The sequence below is a fragment of the Plasmodium inui genome (genome assembly GCF_000524495.1).
Source record: "Plasmodium inui San Antonio 1 unplaced genomic scaffold supercont1.20, whole genome shotgun sequence".
NCBI lineage: Eukaryota > Apicomplexa > Aconoidasida > Haemosporida > Plasmodiidae > Plasmodium > Plasmodium inui.
The window spans coordinates 177,474-197,473 of record NW_008481854.1 but is presented as its reverse complement, the minus strand read 5'-3'; the positions used below and the strand labels follow the sequence as shown (position 1 = coordinate 197,473).

At 43.5% G+C, this 20,000-nt stretch overlaps 3 protein-coding genes across 3 annotated transcripts; 2 read left to right on the top strand and 1 right to left on the bottom strand.

Moving 5' to 3' along the window:
* Nucleotides 1-201: 201 nt before the first annotated feature.
* Nucleotides 202-8,689, top strand: C922_04157 (hypothetical protein; the record flags this gene model as incomplete). Its single annotated transcript, XM_008819742.1, has 21 exons — nucleotides 202-1,892; nucleotides 2,051-2,245; nucleotides 2,429-2,761; nucleotides 2,905-3,103; nucleotides 3,323-3,895; nucleotides 4,012-4,096; nucleotides 4,239-4,388; nucleotides 4,591-4,597; nucleotides 4,632-4,751; nucleotides 4,912-5,164; nucleotides 5,346-5,603; nucleotides 5,775-6,023; nucleotides 6,144-6,376; nucleotides 6,572-6,690; nucleotides 6,782-6,961; nucleotides 7,108-7,265; nucleotides 7,391-7,451; nucleotides 7,603-7,830; nucleotides 7,975-8,094; nucleotides 8,217-8,369; nucleotides 8,514-8,689. 21 exons carry the CDS (start codon nucleotides 202-204, stop codon nucleotides 8,687-8,689), a joined length of 5,541 nt encoding a protein of 1,846 aa, XP_008817964.1.
* A 149-nt stretch (nucleotides 8,690-8,838) lies between these two features.
* On the bottom strand, nucleotides 8,839-9,645 carry C922_04156 (hypothetical protein; the record flags this gene model as incomplete). The annotated part of the gene is made up of 1 exon (XM_008819741.1): nucleotides 8,839-9,645. The coding sequence occupies one exon, from the start codon at nucleotides 9,643-9,645 to the stop codon at nucleotides 8,839-8,841; it is 807 nt and encodes a 268-aa protein (XP_008817963.1).
* A 3,298-nt stretch (nucleotides 9,646-12,943) lies between these two features.
* Nucleotides 12,944-18,451, top strand: C922_04155 (CAMK/CDPK protein kinase; the record flags this gene model as incomplete). The annotated part of the gene is made up of 6 exons (XM_008819740.1): nucleotides 12,944-16,199; nucleotides 16,364-17,307; nucleotides 17,469-17,790; nucleotides 17,936-18,012; nucleotides 18,120-18,260; nucleotides 18,407-18,451. The coding sequence occupies 6 exons, from the start codon at nucleotides 12,944-12,946 to the stop codon at nucleotides 18,449-18,451; spliced, it is 4,785 nt and encodes a 1,594-aa protein (XP_008817962.1).
* Nucleotides 18,452-20,000: the final 1,549 nt, after the last annotated feature.

Genomic DNA, 20,000 nt, shown 5'->3' with positions numbered 1-20,000 from the left:
CCCTTTACCTGCTGCAGACCGCTTACATTGCAGTCAACTCAAAAAAAGCATACCAAGTTACTCCAAAAATTAATCTATTAGAAAAAAAAAAAATAAATATAAGACTTCCAACCCCATGGTGGGGTAGTTTTTTTTTTTTCCCTCCCTCGTTTCTTCATTCCTCTTTATTTTTTTTGTTTTTCCCCCCTGGGGGCGGCAACGATGGAAAAAAGCCGCAGGGTGCACGGGCTCCAGCTCCCCCCCTCAATCGAATTTGACAACTACGAGGGGGGGGTCAAAATGACGAAAAGGCTGAGCATAAAGAACACGACGAAAAAGTTAATACGGTTTCGGTTCCTCTTCCAAAGCAGCGTATATTTTACTTACCCTCTGCAGGAGGTAGAAACGATAAGTGCCGGGTTAAACAAGAGCTACCCCATAACATTCTTCAACCCTGTAAATGACTTCCATACTGTGAGTGAAACGTTAAGTATAGTGATCGAAGACAAGGAGAGGGACAAGAGAATAGAGGTTCATCTGAGAGCCACTCCTCTCAAATGCGACATCATCTTACCCTCAGTCCTACACTTTAAAGATATGGTAATTAAGCAGAAGGGGAAAGAAGAACTAGTGATAAAAAACCAAGGTGCACTAAATGCAGTGATCAAATTGACGCACAAATACACATCGAAGGAGAAAAAAAGAAAAATTAAATTGAAACCTTCTGAGTTTGTTTTAAAATCTAACCAAAAACAACATGTGCAGATTATACTATATTCAGAGTTGCCTCAAAAATTTCAAGAGTGGTTATCTTGCTCTATCGTTGAAGTGCCAAAGAATCTGGAAGGAAAAATATTTCCACAAGGTCCTAAGGTGGCAAATGAAACTACGAACAAGCTATGTGAAGACAGTGGAGAGAAAGGAGTCAGTGACATAATACAGATGATAAACCAGGAAGAGGTACAAGTGCGTTTAATAAAAAAAAGAATCGAGTTAAACTGGGTTGCCGTTTTGCCCCAAATTATCATTCTTTCCGACCAAGACAGGCAGATCTCCCATCAAAGTGTGGTCAACTTTGGCGAAGTGGGCCTAGGACAGCGACTCACCAGATCGATATATTTGCATAATGTTACCAGTGCCCCCATAACGGTGAAGGTGAAGAAGAAGGAGAAGGATTCGAATGGGAATGCCAGTGCGAATGATAATGCCAATTCAAATGCTAGTGCCAGTGCCAGTGCGAAGAGGAGCAACGTTTTCCACCTTTCAAAGGAACAATTCACAATAAAGGAAGGCTCCAAAGAGGAAATCATCTTACACATCAACGGACAGAACCAAGTTAACCAATACAGAGAAATGATACAGTTCAAAGCATGCATCGATTATTGTATCGAACTATTCTTCATTTGTGAAATTAAAAATGTCAAGTTACATTTTACCAAGGGGGTCTACCTTCTGGAAAATCTCAAATTAGGAGACACCGTAACGGAAAAACTTACCATCAGAAATGATGACGACACGGATGTTCATATCGAAATTATAAACCTTGGATACTTATTTAGCACTAAGAGCACGAATTTTGTTGTCAAAAAAAATTCATACCACTTTGTCAATCTTACATACCATTGTATATACCCCATCAATGTGTACAAGAGATTATATTTCTTGGTTCATCTGAATAAGAAAATTTTTTACGTTGATATAATTTGCAACTATTCTGTTAGCTACAAAATGTGTCCTCTTTCGATGCACCACGTATTTCGAAGTAAGCACTTTCTCCATGATAAGCAAACCTTATACAACTCTTACTATGAGAAGAAGGACTACATCGACATCTGGGACTTCCCCCTCGAATTTGACTTCTACGAGGATTCCACCTACGAGATGATAAATGAGATAGTGCAGGCGGACGACGGGTGAGGCTTTGCGCGGGGGGTGTCCACTTCGTCCAACTCTGCGGCGATATTCACTTCGTCCGACTCTGCCGTGATACCCACTTCGTCCGACTCTACCGCAATACCCACTTCGCTCCTCCACTTCTCTGCTCCACTTCGGCTTCCCCCCCACCCCGTAGTGACCTTTTCGTAGTCCCCCAGAAGTTGGAAATCCTAGAATCGGAAGAGAAAGACATCATGATTATAAACAAAACGCCCGTGGAGTATACCTGTGTGTGGTCCAACGCGGTGGACCAGGGGAGAGGACAACGCAGCATCTTTCACATCCACCCTGCGGAGGCTCAGCTCCTACCGTTTGGGTGCCAGACGTTTAGGTATGACATTCATCCTGGTGATGATGTTCTCAAATGCTCTCCCTGCTGAAGCGTAGCGTAACTGCATATCCCCCCCAAACTTCCATTTCTACGCCGAAAATTGACATAAAAATTCCATTTTTGTGCGTACAATTTTATGAGAGATTCCCGATTTTTTCTTTTTTTTTTCCCCCCCCCCTTTAGAGTAAAAAATGCAAAGACGCTGAAGGAGAAATATACGAGGGAAGTATACGAATGCATTGTCTTCCCCTCCAACAACAGGGACTATAGGAAATGTAACAGCAAAACGTTGTTGCCCCCTCGCTTCCTATATGTCACTCTGTTTCAGTTCAAAATAAAGTACCTATGTGAGACGGAGAATGTTCTGGACAGCCTATGTGTCTACCCCAAACAGATTTCCTTTTTGAATATCATCGAAGAGGAAAACACTCACGCCGTTGTGAGGTTTGGGAATAGTTCGGACGTCGCACAGCTTGTTGACTTCACTCCATTCAAGGGCGACGTGGAATCGATCAGGTTGGGACGCCTTCCTTGAGGGGTGAACTCCCCCCTCTCGCCCCATTGCGCACTCACATGGGACATACAATATATATGTATGTATATTTACCATTGCACACGAGGGACGCCATCACAACCAAAATGTTATCCCCTCCCCGCAGAGTCGCCCCGCTAGTCAACTACGTACCCGGAAGGGGCTCCCTAAACGTCCTTATCTTTTACTCCCCCAAGAACGCGCAGATAACCGAGGGAGAAATTAAACTGCACTATTTAGTAAATGGCATTGAAAAGAAGCATATCTCCGTTTTCGTCTCGCATGAGATAAACAGCGTCTTGTTCAACGGGGGCGACCCCAACATAGTAAGGCCAGGCACCACAAATTGGAAAATATTTCCACATATATGCAAATATCTCCAAATGGGTGTACATGTGTGTCCACTCGAGCAAGTCACCTTTATCTATTCTTTACTTACAAAGTGTTGCTGCGCATGTGCGAAGCGGGGTCTATATTGTCTACATTGTCCATTATGTCAATTTTGTTCATTTTGTCCATTTCCCCCCCCCTGCCACATCGCAAAGAACCTACCGTGCGTAAGCACCGAGACGGAGAGCTCCAAAAAAGTCGCCATCGAAAATATGACGGAGAGAAACGTCCTCTGCATGCTAGTTAAGGAAGATGCAGAATCAATTCTGGGCATTCATATAAAGGAGAATAATCCCCCCTTGGGAATGCAAAGTGGAAAGGAGCACACACCCCATAGGAATGACCAAATGGAAGAATTAAACACATGGCAATTGCAAAACGGGGAGGAAGAACAAAATGAAGGAACTAGCTCACTTACAAATGAAAATAAAAAATACACCTTTTACTTCTTCTGTTTATTGCCCTTTGAAAAAAGGAACCTCTACATCTGTGCCTGTTCCGATTCTACGTTAAAGAAATCGGTGCCGCTCCTCCTCTCCTCCATGCTATACATAAATGAGGAAGACATGAGGAGCAAATTTACGTTTATAAAGAAAAACATGAAGGACCACATCAAACGGTGTAAGCGGTTCCTTGTGCACGTGAACATAATCAGGTGCACTCTGGCGCTGCATCCCAAAGTGGTTGAGAGCGATCCGATCATAGTAGGCTCGAAGTTTAACGCGAAGGTAGGCGTAGGGGAGGTGCAGTGTGGCCGGCGAAAAGTTGGCACCCATGTGTTAACGTCCAGTTGTCGGCCTCAAAGCTGTGATGATGCCTCCCCCCCGCACACACACTCTTCCAGATAAGGATTCACAACGAATACCCCGTTAAAGTAAATTTTAAAACAAAGACTGAAATTGTTCAAATAGGAAGCAGGAAAATATTTGGTACGTCTTCCAAACAGAACAGTCAATAGACGATGCGCGCGTCCTTTTCTTACTCATATGTATTCTCCTGCCCAATTGGACCACTTCCGCGCTTCGTTATATTTGATCACCCCAAATGCCCTTCTATTTTTCCTCTCCACAGATGAAGACGAAATTAAAGAGGCAAACAAAAATGTTGTAGTAGGAAAAAGCGAAGACGTGATTAATTCCTTTTCGGGCAAATATGCCTACGTCTCTTTTAAGACCAACCAGCAGGGCCGTTTTGTCTACCGCTTTTGCGTCATCGTTGGAGGTAAAAGGGAGAAAGAAAATGGAGAAGAGGAAAAAGAGCGAAGTGGCCAAATGGCCAAGTGTAGTAGAGCCATCTCCATCCCGCTGACAAAAACGACCTGACAATGTTCCCCCTTTTTTTTCTTCAGGAAATAAGTAGCAGCATAGGCAGACGATCAAAGGGGCCCCAGTGTGTGCATTCTACAGGGATTCATCAAACTGAGAGAACTTGTTTACAACACGGTCCATCCCCCTCGTCTTACAGGAACCACGTCGACATTGTACTCAAAGTGGTGATGCCCTATTTCCAAATTATCGACATAAATGATTTTAAAACTCCACAATCGATATACTGGAATATGACTTACGCGGATCGGATAAACTCGTACGTCCTTTTTCCTTCACCACTTGCTACTTTGTAAATGTCTACCTCGCACTTCATTTTTTCTCCACTCTTTGGTTGCCGTCACTGTGTGTATTCACCTCCATTTTAAACGCCAATTGGAACTTATTTTTTTTTTTTTTTTTTTTTTTCCTCCCTGTAGCTACTTAAAGGAAGACATCTCATCATTAGACACAGAATACAGGAAAAGTCAAGGGATGGAAAACATGAAAAAGCTTTTCAACCAGTTTGACTACATACCATTTAATATTGGAAACAACACGCTCAACGAGGTGACAAGAGTAAACTTGGTTTTATTTAACCCACTGAATGTGCCATTGAAGGTTCATATAAATAGCATAAAGTCGTATATTCTTCCTGTCTTACCTCCCTACGTCAAAAATGAGGAGGAGGAGGTAACGCCCATGCATGCGGTGTGGCGGTGGAGCCGTAGAGCGGTGGTGACAACGCGATGTGGTACATAGCACCATCTTTTTATTTTCTCACCTTTCTTTCTCCCCTCTTTTTTTATCTCCCCTTATTTTATCTCCTCTTTTTTTATCTCCCTTTTTCTCCTTTCCCCCCCCGTGTGCGCAGCTGGCCCACCTCCTCTACGTAGACAACACCTTCCGCAACTTCATGAGATGCCTGGATTGCTGTGAAATCACCCCTACCGATTTTGAAATAAAAGACAAGTGCACAAAAACGGTCACCCTATTTTATAAACATAAATACATTGGGCTCCACAATATGCCCGTGATAATTGACGTGGAAAATGGAAAAGCGCTTCCCCTCAATTTGAGTTCCCTGACATTTCCCCCCCAAGTGCCCCCTATATATTTGATGAACGTGAAGGTACCGAAAGATGTACACCTGTACAGCTTCCTTGTGGTTAGCGCGTCGGACAGTCTCTATTTTTTTTTTGCTTCATATGGTTTATTAGCCCATTTTGATCCTTACACGTGTCTCATTTTTCTCATTTCTCCCATTTCACTCATTTTTCTAATTTTTCTCCCCTTTCTTCAGGACCTGAATGAACACGTCTTGGGCCTGAAAAACGAGTGCATCATAAACATTGACCTCCTGAATGATAGCGAGTTGGATATCCATTACGCTGTGGAGCGATGCAATCATTTGGTGGTTTTAAATCCCAAGGGGGTTATCAAAAGGCGCAAGTACATTTCCCTCTTCATCCTGGTTTCGAGACTTTCCCCGACGATAATTAGCGAAACGTTGATACTGAGGCCGCACTTTAGGCACCTAAACAGGGACATAGTAAGATGACTGGAGTGTGGACATATTTACCCACACGTGGCCATATTTACACACTCGCATATGTATTCACACCTGTTCACCTGTACATGCGAACCACCAACTCCCGCTGCCCTCTCACAGGAACTAGACAACGTAACGATAGATCTCACGCTAAATAGCACCTCCGATAATGTGTACAAAGATGCCCACAAAACGATCAACGTTTTCAACAACAAATGCATTTGTGATCTCCCTGGACAAGGTATCAAGACCTTCTGCTCCAACTTCCTCCCTGCCTATTCATACATATACGCTCATAACAAACTATTTTATGTCTCGCCAAGCTCGATAAATATTCTCTATGCCCCGACGAAGTAAGCCATTTGGGGGGGGGAAGTATTACCACTGTGCGGTAGCGCATCGATGGAACAATGGGACGGAGAAATAAAGCCATAGCTCCAATGATAGCTCCAACCAGAGTGCACCACGCAACGCTACTTTAAATCGTGTCATTACCTTTTCCCATTCCGCGACGATTCACCTTCCCCCCTGTTTCTTACCACGCACAGTTCTATCGTTGAACGGATTGTCATAATAAAAAATTACTCATCATCCAGGAACCTAAAATTTAAAATACCTAACAAAAATACCCTGCCAGGAAACGTTTTAAAAATAACCCCCAACAAAGGTTACCTAAAATGGATCTTTTTACACACTTGCGAGGCAGCCGCACTATCTGCATACATCCCTCTTTTTAATCACTTATCTCACAAATACAGGAGTCGTCAAAAGGGAGGAACATATCATCCTCAGATTTACCTTCATTCTGAGTGACATATTGTTAGACATCGAGGGGAACATTCAGATAGAACTCAAGTATGTGCAAGACCAAGTGCCCTCGGAAGGGAAGAATGAAGAGGACACCTGCAGCATTGGTTCTGTTTCAGAAACGAAAATTGGTATACAAATATGTGAGCATCTACACCTGCGAGTTTCCTGTGAGCAACCGCATGCACGCGTTCTTTTCTCATTTCCCCACGGAGGGATAACCCCGCCAAACCATGTGTCATACTTTGCACTGTTCTCTCCATTTTAACCACGACAGAAGAGGTCTACGAAGATACGAGGGACAAACAGGGGCAAACCGAAGAGCCTAACCCTTTACAGATTTCCAAACGGAAGAAAACAACAAAATTCGATGATTTAACCTTCTCCCATGCCCAAAAAATATTTGAGAACATCCAGCTCTTCAAATATGCCTACGTAATTATGGCACACAAAAAAATAAATAAGCAAGCAAATGCACATATGTATGCGTGTACTATATATGCTTGTGTGTAAAGGATCACCGCCGCTTCACACACCGCTGCTTCACCCACCAACAACAGGACAATGTCAACAGAAGCATGCTACAAAAGGCTGTGCGGCGCCTTTACGGAGTTAAAAATGGTGGGGCCCAAAAAAAAAAAAAGCAAACCACAGCACAGCAAAGCAGTGCAAGTGTACAGATGGATCACTTAAAATTATAATCGCTATATAATCTTGACAAGGTAACCCGTTTTTTTTTTTATTTTATTTTATTTTTTCCCTCCAATGTCAGAGGAACCTTCCAAAGGAGAAAGCCCCCAAGAGTCTATCAAACAGGAGATTAAAGACTTTCCCAAATTTTATTTTTACATTCACGTGAAGTTATTCACTTGCAATTCTGACGATGTGGCAACGGCAAAAAATAATTTTGAGAATTTGGTCAGAACGAATATTTACCCCCAGCATTTGTATTTTAAAAGATACATCAGTCTGCCCATTCCTCTGGAGGACAAATCGAAAAGTGAGTTTGCTCTCCGTTCGAAGTGTCCTTGGATGTGTAGATGCACACGTGAGAGTTCCCATTTGTGAAGCTTCGCATGTGAGTGATGTTAAACCCCTTTTTTACTTATTCCCCCTTTATTCTTCTGTGCACTCCAATTTGAAGGCTTCTTTAAAAGACACTACCTCGATTTCGACAAACTGGAAAGGCCGATGGGGAAGCAGAGGAATCGGGATGGGAAGAGGAACAGGACCCTCCGTCGGGAGGAAATTGCGTGTCATAAGAGTACGCGCGCAATACGTGATGAGTTGCGCACACCCACTTCGCGACTGAGCTGATGCGCTATCGATGTCCACCACTGCATTAACATCTTCACTTCTGCACTCACTTCTGCTCACACCCAACAGGGGACATCTACGCGTGCATGTTCACCGAAATGTTCAAAAACATAATCGAGAAAGACATCAGGAATCACATTGCCATCCTTTCCGATATCAACGCATGCTCCATCCAGACGATTGAGAGCATTCTGCGCGAGGACATAATTGACGCCATGTCAAGTGGGTTTACCACACAGAGGAGGGGGAGGACATATCTGTGTATTTACATGAGAACACACGTGTGTGCACGTGTCTGAAAGTACCCTTAGTGAGGGCACCTCCCCAACTTGTGTTGCCACCACCTCTTGTTCATCCAACTCTCAGGAGGGAAGAGAACCGACTCCAATTCTCAAATGCAGAGCGACTACAACTCTCAAATGAAGAGCGACTACTCATTTTTGAAGCCAGCAATTTTATCTCACTTCTTTTCGCATATGTTTTCGGACATCATTGGAAGGCTTGTGGGCGATACGAGTTTGTTTGCCAAAAATGTGGACTGAAAAACTTCGAGGGGGGAGGCGGAGAACGGTTCACTCTACTGAACTGCTCAAATGGCACCCCCGGGGAGGGCATTCAATAGGGGTAATACTTCTTAGTAGGGGTAGTGCTCCTCAGTAGGGGTAATGCTCCTCAGTAGGGGTAATGCTCCTCAGTAAGGGTCCTCCTTCCCGAAATCGCCCCCCTCATCTGCGTAATCGAAATAATCGTCGTCGTGGCCACTGCCCTCTGAAGAATCTCTGCCCGTGTTTATATACTCCTCTCTACTCTTGTTGTAACTTTCAATTGCAGACTTCATCCGTGTGGCCTCCCTTTTTTTTTCTATATAGACCTTAATAATGATATACAAGGAGTAGGATGCAACCAAAATTGTGGACAAGAAAAATGGAGATGATCTGAATTCACCAAACGAAAGGGAAAAAAAATATCTTTTAATTTTTTGGGGCATACTCACAGACAGAAAATTCTCTTTCAAAACATTCGTAATGGCAAGTTCAATTTTTTTGTTTACTAAAGAGGTGTACACTGGGTAGAGGACTAAACAGAAGGTACCCGCGCAGAGGAATTTGGTCAGACAATTTCTATTAAATATAAACAACAAGTTGGATGTTACTTTACTCCACCAGTTTTTATCTTTCATATTTAAATGATTGTTCTTCACTTGTCCCTTTCCATTTTCCCCATCGTGTAAATATAAGATGTGCAGAGTCTTCTGTTTTTTCACAACATGTTGGTCATTGGAAGTTATTTTATTTTTCCTGAAATGTGACAAGTCATACTTCCTTTTTGCAATCCCAATGAAGGCATATTCATGGCCGCTACTTTTTCCCTTGTGCTGACTCCTCGGGGGGTATCCCCAATGTGGGTACCTCCTCTGGGGAGTTTTTTTAATGCATTTTACGCGTAGGAGAGTTGCGAAAAGGAGGGAGAGCAACGCGAAAAGGGGGACGGCTTTCATTTTAAGCGCTGCCTTCGCTTTGTCAGGGTGGGGGTGAACGTGTGTATGGGTGTGTGGACGTATACTTCCCAGCGTGTGAACTTCCTGCTGGGGATGCCTCATTCAGCAGGCATACTTTTTTGCTTCAACGGGGACGCAAAGCAGGGACACCATCTTTTTCCCTTCATGAGGAAAAGTCATCTTTTGTAAAAAGTTCGAAGCCCGAAAAAAGGGAGCTCGCTGCCTTGAAATTTTCCCTCCGTTCAAGCGTAACAGAAAAATTTGCCCTATTGGCAGATGTGTTGAAAAGGCAGCCTTTCTGATTTATTTTCCAGGCGTCCCATTTAAATGTTTTTTTTTTTTTTAAAAAAAGGGGGTACAAAATGGGAATAAATAAAAAAAGAATATATATTTTTCCTACACATAATTTCCCCTCCCATTAAGGTGACTTTCTGTTGAGAAACGGTTGACATTTCCAGGTTTAAACTTTTTTTTTAACCCATCCTGCGAATGAGTTGTGGATGCTGGTGAAAACGCGGGAGGAGTCTCTTTCCCGATTTCTTTCGATGCGTATATATGCCGCTATATGTCGTCTTTTTTTGCTTTATTTATTTTGTTTTATTTTGTTCTGTTTTGTTTTGTTTCATTTTATTTTATTTTTTTTTTTTTTGTTCCTTTCCTTTATTGTTCAATCACCTAGCAGCTCCTTTTACGCGGCAGGTTTGAAAAATAAATTGAGAAATTAACGGAACAGTTAATAAAACATGAAAGGAGGAAAAGATGCGGGAGGAGCCAGACCGTTTAAGCCATTCGGAAATATGGCTTTGCTCTTTTTGACTTGCCTTTCTGTGCAGTGCCCAGGGGGGTTGCATGAGATTCACAGATATAACATGTGACCGCGTTCCGCAGGTGTAGTTCCTACTTGTCCACATACTCGCAGGGCTGTTAGCGTGGTTATACAGAACGAAAGTAGTATTTAAAATGGCTGTGGTAACGGTATTGAGCAAAAGGCGAAAAAAAATGAAAAGGGGTAAAAGCCATGTGATAGGTGTAAAGCGCGCCAAAGAATGTTGCACACTGTGAAGTGGACACGCCAATCCTACAAATACATGCAGTTAAAAAAATGCGTGAATTGTGCGGCAAAGGGGTGATGAAAAAAAAAATATATCAGACTTTTAATGAGAACAACAAAAAAAAAAAAAAAAAAAATTACAAACCAGCGCAGTAAAAGCAAGTCCACATGAGCCTTGTAACGGCGAATGACCTCTATTTTGAATTTACTTTTACTTCACCTTTTCAATAGAAAAATTTTAACCTTCCCTGGATTGCGATTTTCACGTTAAGTGCTGCAGCACGGACATGAACAAAAAAAGAAAGAAAAAGAAAAAAGGAAAAGAAAAAGAAAAGACTGCATGGACGGATGAACATACAAAGGAGCTTTTCCAAAGTGGTGGAATTTTTCCCCATGTGTACAAATCTGCATGATGTCCGTTTTGAAATTGTCCAGAGTTGCGTGGGGAACAAATGTAATTTTTCGCTTCGTCTTGCACCTTTTTTTCACTACTGCGTTTTCCCACGCGGTTACTCGCTTGGTTTGCCAGCCAGCCGGCGAAGCAACTGGCCCCATCGCATTCGTGACAGCTCATCACATTTGTAGCTGCCCATCACATTTGTAGCTGCCCATCACATTCGTAGGTGCTCATCCCATTCGTAGCTGCTCATCGCGTGTCACCTCATTCTGTCGCGCGTCCCCTTCTAACCCTCGTGATTGATCACATGATAACTGTTCATGTGTGCGTTTTGACGCGCATTTCTCGTGGGCGAGAGGGTCCTGCACGTGTGCTACTGCGCATATAAGTACACATATTTATGCATATGGGCATATCGCCTTGTGCCCACATCCATTTGCTCCATTTTTTGCCTACATCAAGTGGTTCCACATAATCCCCCGTTCTACAAGCACAACACACTTAGAATTTTTTTTTTTCCCACCGTTTTCAAATAACCATTTGCTTTGTTGAACTTCTGGAATTTGTTGAATATATTCTTTTTCTTGAATTTTATTTTTTCCTTCCTTCCGTCCTTCCTTTTTCTTTTTTTTTTTTATCTTCTTATCTACATACCGTTTTAGCCTTTTTCAAGGGAGGTTTATGGGCGTCACCATTCTCTCACCAAAGTGAGCAACAGTTACTCGCTGCATCCCTTTTCCCACTGAATTAGCAATTCGTCTACAAAATCCGCTTCAGCACTCTGCAATTTCATTTATGTAGAAGTTAACCAAACAGTGTGCTCCCTTATATACTGTGTCCCCAGTTGCTTAACACAAAAGGAGGGGAAGCATATCTGTATGTGTGCCTCACCGCTTAGCAACCCGAAGGGGGAGGAACAACACAACCGTTACATTGCGAACTCATTTTGTAAAATTTTTTTCCATCCCCCCCCAAACGCTACATATTTTTATGATACACACAAAGGAAAAAAATAAAAATAAAAAAATACTGTTAACAAAGAGGGTAAAAGCTAAATCTACAAAGATTCAAAATTGTGTCCGAAAAAGTGGGGCACTGCATCTTTCTGTATATATAAAAGGGAAAAAACAACAAAAGTGACAGAAGCAAAAATGTTAAGAACGAAATAAGTGGTAAAACGAAACAACGCTAAGCAGCAGCGGGTGGCGCGAGAAAACTGTTAAACCTGCGCGGGGAAGATGAGCAGGCGCACAGAGGCTACTTGGGCAGTGGCACGCATTTTTCAGTTTTTCTAAAATGCGGCTCCTAGAAATTTATAGTGCGCTATCTTTAAGCTGAAGGAAATCCCTATTTTCGTTTTTTCAAAAATAGAGCTTGCATGATTTTCCGGGCGGAGAGGTGCAGCGGCGGAGCGGGCTTGTGTTGCTCTCCGCTTTTGCGTCTCACCTGCTGTGCTTTTCTTCGCCCACGCGGTGCACTTCTTCTTCTTCTTTGCTTTTCACTGCGTCCTTTTTGTCCTGTTTTTCCCTTTCCCTTTTTCTTCCCCTTTTGCACCGATTCCCTTTCTCGCCACCCCGTATACACCCATTTATTTCTGTCACATCCGCAAGAATACCCAGCGGTGTGAGGACCATCCGCGAAGGCACGTGCCTGCATGCCGATGTGCTCAAGTGGACACGTGTCAACAGATGCACATGTGTCAACGCATGCACATGTCTACATGTAGTACCTTGGTGTGCACACCTTTCTAGCGTTGTCCCTCTGGTAGACTCTCCAAAGGAACTCGTTCGCTTCCCCACCGCAAAAAAAAAAAAAAAAAGCGAGTCACACTTGTCCCAAGTCCACATAACATGATATTGGATGTAATCAAAAACAATTTTGAAAAAAAAGGGGAACCTTTTTATAGCAACAAAATGAGAACTAGGATCGAAAAAGAGAAGAAGCAGAAGAAGAAAAAAAAAAAAGAAAATCTTTTCTCATTGCAGGATGAGATCGAAAAGGATAGCACAAAGGTTGAGAGCGCAGATGATGTGAATTCACTCACCGAAAGTGAAGCACATAGTAAAAGTGAACCCCCAAGTGGTGGAAAGGAGGATAGCCCTCTTCAAATTGCAAAGGGGAGAAACGCCCCCCTAAAGACGATGACAACGAAGACGGCGACAACTGCGATGACAACGACGATGACGAAAAAGAAGAAAAAAAAAAATTCATCGAAAGGACTCTATCTAAACGTGAAGAGAAAGAATACACACTATGGAGAAAACGAACAGGAAGATTTCGCAGAGAATATCTTTGAAAATGAAAATTTTGATGAGCTACAGTTTGTGGAGGAAGAACATATGGAATACAGGACGTATAATTCTTTCTCCAATTCGGCATTAAAACTGATAAGTAAATACTCAGTCGACGATGGAAATGGGGAAATCACCAAAAAGAAGGGAAAGAAAAAACGACAGGGACAGGAGCGACAAGAACAAGAGGAACAGGAAAGCTACAAGAAGTACAATTTCAACCATGAGGAACCGTTTAAGGGTAATCATAACGAGTTCGACTCGGACATCATCAAATTTTTAAATAGGAATAAAAAGAGCATTGATTATGATAAAGGGAATGTGCGTCCGTTTCAGAAAGGAGACGCCTACTCGTATGACGCCACTCAAGGTTATGGCGGGAAGAGGGGAAAACACAAACAGCTGCACGCTGCTAGGGAAGACAAGGATAACTATGAACATTATCGAGCGGAGAACGCGACATATTACGACCGCGAGGAGGAGGAAGATGAAGAAGAAGGAGAGGAGGAGGAAGGTGACCAAAGTGGTGACGATCAAATTGGTGGCAGCCAGAGTGGTGACGACCAAAGTGGTGGCAGCCAAAGTGATGACGACCAAAGTGGTGACGACTATAATACCAACGCAGCGCAGTATAACTACGAACGCAACGGCGGCGTTGATAGAAGCGGTAAATTTAAAAGGGGTGCATCACTGGGGGAGGAGGAAGAGGAAGGAGAAGAAGAAGATGAAGAGGAGGAGGACGAAGAAAACGATGGCGGTGAGAGCGACGAGAGCGACTGCGACCCCCTTGACCGGAAGGAGGAAACCCGCACGGAAGACCCAAGCCGCAGAAGACCCCCCCTAGCAAGCAAGTTCCAGTACCGAAACACCCCAGCGGAGGGACACATCTATGATAAAAGGGAAGACAGTCATTTTGAAAATGAAGAGAACACGTGGAAGGCCACAGAACATGACCCCACGGCAGGAATATACGGAGGTGAAAAAAGGCATGAAATAGAATTTGGGAACAGGGGGTGGAGGAAGGAAGAAAAACCAAAAGTAGAGCACCCCGAAAAAACGGAAAATAAAAAATATGTGAACATAAACGTAAGAGAAAGTAATTTAAAAAAAAGTAGCATGTCCTATGGAAGGAAATACAACATGCGGAAGAGTGCCATGGAGGGAAGATCATCCCTGAGGAACGCCCTGAACATTGGCAAACCCAACCTCAGTAAGGACAAGTACAAATTTAATCTCCCTAATGGCGAAGATAAGCTAATTAAGTTTAATATAGGTGCCCACACGATCAGCAAAAGCAACAACAACAGCAGGTCAATTCACAGAGATGAGAGGATAACCGCATTCGACTACATGCTTCATTCGTCAAACCAGAGTGTGCACGCAGGGACCAATGACTATTTTTTAAAAAGAGGCGGGAAAGAAGAGGAAGTAGCAGAAGACGAAGCAGAAGAAGACTGCACAGATAGCCACTTCGGCCAAGCCGGGAAAATACTCCAACCACTCAGGGAAGAAACGCAGAAGGATCCCCACGGGGAAGAGAAAAAAAAACATAACATCAAAAGCTTCCTAGACAAAATAAAGCACAGGAAAAACAACGAAGATATGCTTAAACGGGAACATAGCAAATATGATCATGCGGAGAGGAGTGACAAAAAGGACAAATTCAAAATGAAGTTCACGGACATTCTGCATGGACGGACGCTGGGCAATTTTTTCCACCGAAACAAAAGTAGCGCCGCGAAGTCATTGTCCCCGCAGCGAGAGAGGGACAGCAGCGTCGAGCCGTGTATCAAGTCGAACGGCGTAGAGAAGTTCGGCTGGCTCCACCTGGGGAGCTCCGACCCGAGGCGCGACGACCAGCAGCAGAACAGAGGCGACAACCAGCAGAAGAACAAAGGCATCAACCAGCAGCATCATCAACGCGATGATCACTTCCTCCTCCACCAAAAAACATCACTCTCCCAGCCGTCCATGATAAAAGACGATATGGCACATTACAGCAAAAGGGATGCGGTGAAAATTCTGGACACCTTTTCGAACCAAGAGGAAGCCATCAATGATGGTACTATTATGCACAGTGGCCGAAGGCCATATGACAACAGGGGGATTCATAAAAGTGGAAGTAATAACATGCCGGGATTTTCCTACAAAGGGGGGTCTTCGCCAAAAGCACCGATTCCTTCCAAAGTTTCTGATTCCCCCAAAGTAGCCCCCGTGACATGGGATGGAACAAAAAACGACATTGGGAAGACACTCGACAGGAACAAGAAGAATCCTAAACCGGAGGACTCCAAAGCGATCAGCTCAAACGATATAATGAGTGGAAAATACAGCAGGAAATATCACACAAGCAGGCACGACTTAGATGCAGACACGAACAGGAAGGTACCCGGAAAGGAGAGCATTCTACCAAGCATATATCAACAACTCCATTATAGAAGCCCCCTTGGAAATGAAAATAAAATAGCTCAATTTGAAGATGATCCTCTAAAGAGGGGAAGACAAATTGCATTACAGGGAGGAAAGGGAAAGGACGAAGAGTCAGATGTCAGAATGGAACAAACGTTAAACAGAAAAATGATCGAGAACAATGAACTGAAGAAACGAAATGAAAATAATGACGAAGTGTTGGCGACCCCATTTTATATAAAAAGCAAAATTGACAAGGTTCTAAAGAATAGCGAAATTTTCGAGCGATCCGCAAGAGCCACCTTTCAGCAGTTCGATGTGAAAAATAAGAACTTTCTGCATTTCAGCGAGATTGACTCACTGATTCAGAAGCTTTGTTTCAATTTGGAGCTCCCCCCTGTGGATAGTAAGCATTTAGAGGAGTCTTGGGCGTAGTCGTGTGGTCGCAGCATGCCAATTAGGCAAATATCACCAGTGATTTGTGTGCGCAAGTGAAATTTTTTAAGGGCCCACATGGAAACGTCTTCCTTTGTTGCTTCTCTAACACCATGCCGCCTTCCCCCCCTGCAGAGAACATCCTCTCGATCGTCTACAAAGACTACGACAGCAGCAAGAACAACAGCATGAACTACACCGATTTCAGGCAGATGTATTGGGACCTGCTGAAGCAGATCAAGAAAAAGTATTACCCAACCAAGAACTTAAAGATAAAAAGGAACTGCATAATCAGCAGGAAGAATCTGGGAGGGTACGACTACTCATCGATATACAATTATCTGAGTTTTAAAAAAATCCTGGGGTGTGGTGCCTTCGGAGAAGTACACCTTGTAGAAGACAACATCTGTAAGCTTTACAAAGTGGTGAAAATATTAAAAAAAAAAAAATTAAAAAATATAAAAATTAACGAAGAAATTAATGTGCTCATATATCTAGATCATCCAAACATCATAAAAATATTTGACGTCTATGAAAATGTGGACTGCACTTACATTGTCATGGAGCTTTGTGAAGGAGGAGAACTTATGGAAAAGATAGTGAAATCGGCATTTTTCAATGAAGAATATATAAAAAATATTATGTTTCAAATTTTGTGTGCCATAGCGTATATGCATAGCAACAACATTGCTCATAAGGACTTGAAACCTGAGAATATTTTATTCAAATCGAAGGGGGATGATACATTAAAGATCATTGATTTTGGACTAGCTGAATTGATTAATCACACCGAGGGGGTTAGCAAAACTGCTGCAGGGACTCTCCTCTACATGGCACCCGAAGTTTTTAAAAAAAAATTTACCATCAAATGTGATATATGGTCAGCTGGAGTTATTATGTTTTTTTTGTTCTCCAAAAATTTCCCCTTCTGTGGGAACACCTACGACGAGATTAAGCTCAGCATATTCAAGGACGAGCCTGACTACAAGAGCTTGAAGGGCCGGATGTCTCAGCCCGCGCTGCACATTTTGAAGCTCATGCTGGAGAAGGACCATACCCGGCGCCCCATGGCGGCAGTGGTAGGCCTGAGCGCCTGTCTGGAATAGCAGCTGTGCAGTATTGGAGTCACAATTGCTGACGTTTGCAACCACACCTGTTCAGTACTACGATCACACTTTCTGACCTCTTCAACTACACGTCAGAACACCCCTACCCCTTATCCCTCCCCCCCTACACGCAGCTCCTGCACCACCCCTGGTTCCAGGGCTTCCTAGACCCAGTGGAAATCAACCCAAGCACGCTCAGCAACATAAAGGCCTACATGAAGCAATCCAACATCAGGAACATCATAGTGAACATAATGGCCCACGAGCTGAGCGTAATAGACAGCCACTTAAAATACATCAACGAGCTCTTCTGCAAAATAGACACCAATCACAACGGCTCGCTCAGTCACGGGGAAATTTATGCCGTGCTGGCCAATGCGGGAATCAAGAAGTGGGACATAAACCGGATCGTGCAGGCGCTGGACATCAACGACCGCGGCAGCGTGACCTACACGGGTGCGCACACACACATAAGGATGCGGATTTGCATTCTCACACTTGCACGTGAATACTCGTACGCTTAAGCATCCCTTCGCATGGAGGACCCCACCCCCCCACACATATAAACACGCCATCTCCCAATGCTCATTCACCTATGCAGAGTTCATCGCCGGATGCTACCGATGGAAGGACATAGAATCCACTTTCTTAAAGGCGGCCTTCAATAAGATCGACAAGGTTTCCAGAAGGAGAAGTGCAATGGCGGGCACTTAAGACGCCGCCACGGCGATGCTACACCGCTTCTACACCCCGCAAAACGTAATGACTTCCACGCCATCCCGCAGGACGAAGATGGCTACATCAGCAAAAGCGACATAGTAACGCTGGTGCAGGACAAGGTCATCGAGAGTCACGACGTCGACAACTTTTTCACTTCCGTGTTCCTTGTGAAGAAGGGCTTATCTTGCGAGCGGCGCGCCAACAGGGTAATTCGGGGGCAAACAAAACGCTAAAGAGAAAACAAGCGACAAATTGAGACGCCAAAGAGAGAAGAAAACGAAAAAAAACGACAAAATAGCAAAAGCGTCCGTTGCCCATCCCCGCGCCGGTTCACCCTCCCCCCCGTCTGCAGATAAATTTCGAAGACTTTAAAGAGTACCTTTTAAGCACGTTTTAGGCCCAAATAAAGAGGAGAAAAAATAAAAAGCAACTGGAGGACCCGAAGGTGGATATGTATAGTATATTTCCACGTAAAAGTAAAATATAATTTTTTTTTTTTTTTTTTTCTTTTTTTTACCCAACACTTTGAATTGTACTTGAGAGTAAAATTTGGAGGAACGCCTATAAACGTGGGTAAGGGACACGCATGCGTTAGGCATATATGCATGCACACATTTTCTTGCGTACCTCTTCCTTTTTGGAGTTTCCCTGCAATGGCCCTTACCTACTCGTTCTTCCTTCCATTTCACCCACCTTTTATAGCTTAACATGTGATTACACGGGAGCAGTCCGTTTGCAGTTCCCCGCTTGCACTTCACGCGTGCACTTCCTCCTTGCAGCTTGTCTTTGGCGGTGCCGCTCCGCATCTGAGTTAGCCACAAGAAGGCGAATGGACCCTGGGCGAACCTCGTCCAAGCTAACCACACCGCACCACAGCTCATCACGCCCCACCCCCCCCCGTTTGTTCCATTTTCAAACATTTTGTAAAACATCACACGATGGAAGAGAAGTGCCCATTTTTATTGTCCACGTGGATAAATCACCACATGCCTGTTTCCAAAACGGGATCTTCGAACTCCTGTTATCAAACTTGATTATGTCTTTTGTTTAAAATGGGAGGAAAAAAGAAAACCAAATAAATTGTGGTCTCCCAGATATGCCTTTTACTTTTTCCCCACCCCTTTTTTTTTTATCTCTCCACATTTTTTAGTAAATCAATTGCACACACCATGTGTGAAAGAAAAAAAAAAAAACTTTTAAATAATCAGCAACATAGTAAAACGAATCCTCAAGCGAGTAACACAAGTGATGAATGAACTTTCCAACTTGGCATAGGGAAAAAAGAAAAAAAAAAAAACATCAAAAAAAAAATTTCCAATATTGCGGTTTCATTTGGGGTACATTTTCCCAGTATTCCCGTGCATATAGAGTCTCCACTTGAGCACCTGTGCACATTTGGCAGACGCTAGGAATAACGTATGCCTCGCGAAATATAGATACAATTAGACAGCTACGCGATGCGTTCGGTGAGCTCCTAACCTAGGCGAGTTTGCTTGTTGGGCGGAGGTGCATATTGATCTTCGCTTCAATCACTCGCATTTGTCTAAGCGATGGGGAAAAGAAACTGCGCAAAGGGTGTAGAAGCGGCACAGTAGAGACTTAGGAAGCGCGCCAAAACGGTCCTTTAAAACCGCGCAGGTATACAGGACCTTCTTAGGAGCACTTTCACATTAGTGCCAAAAAGTGTCTCTCCATTTTCCCCTGCAAAAAAAAAAAAAAGAGGAGGAGCGTCTACGTGAGTGTAACTTGTTCCCTGTTTGGGTGTTACCTTGAGGGGGGAAAGCAGAGGAGAATCTCTGAAATTGCTCCGGAAGTGCGGGCCCCTCGCTGTGGCTAATAGCACACGCGCAGTAATATACATGCGATCTTAGACATACACGTATATACATACTAACCCCCCAGACACACTTCAACACATATGCACCCGCCCCTCCGCGCCGAAAAAC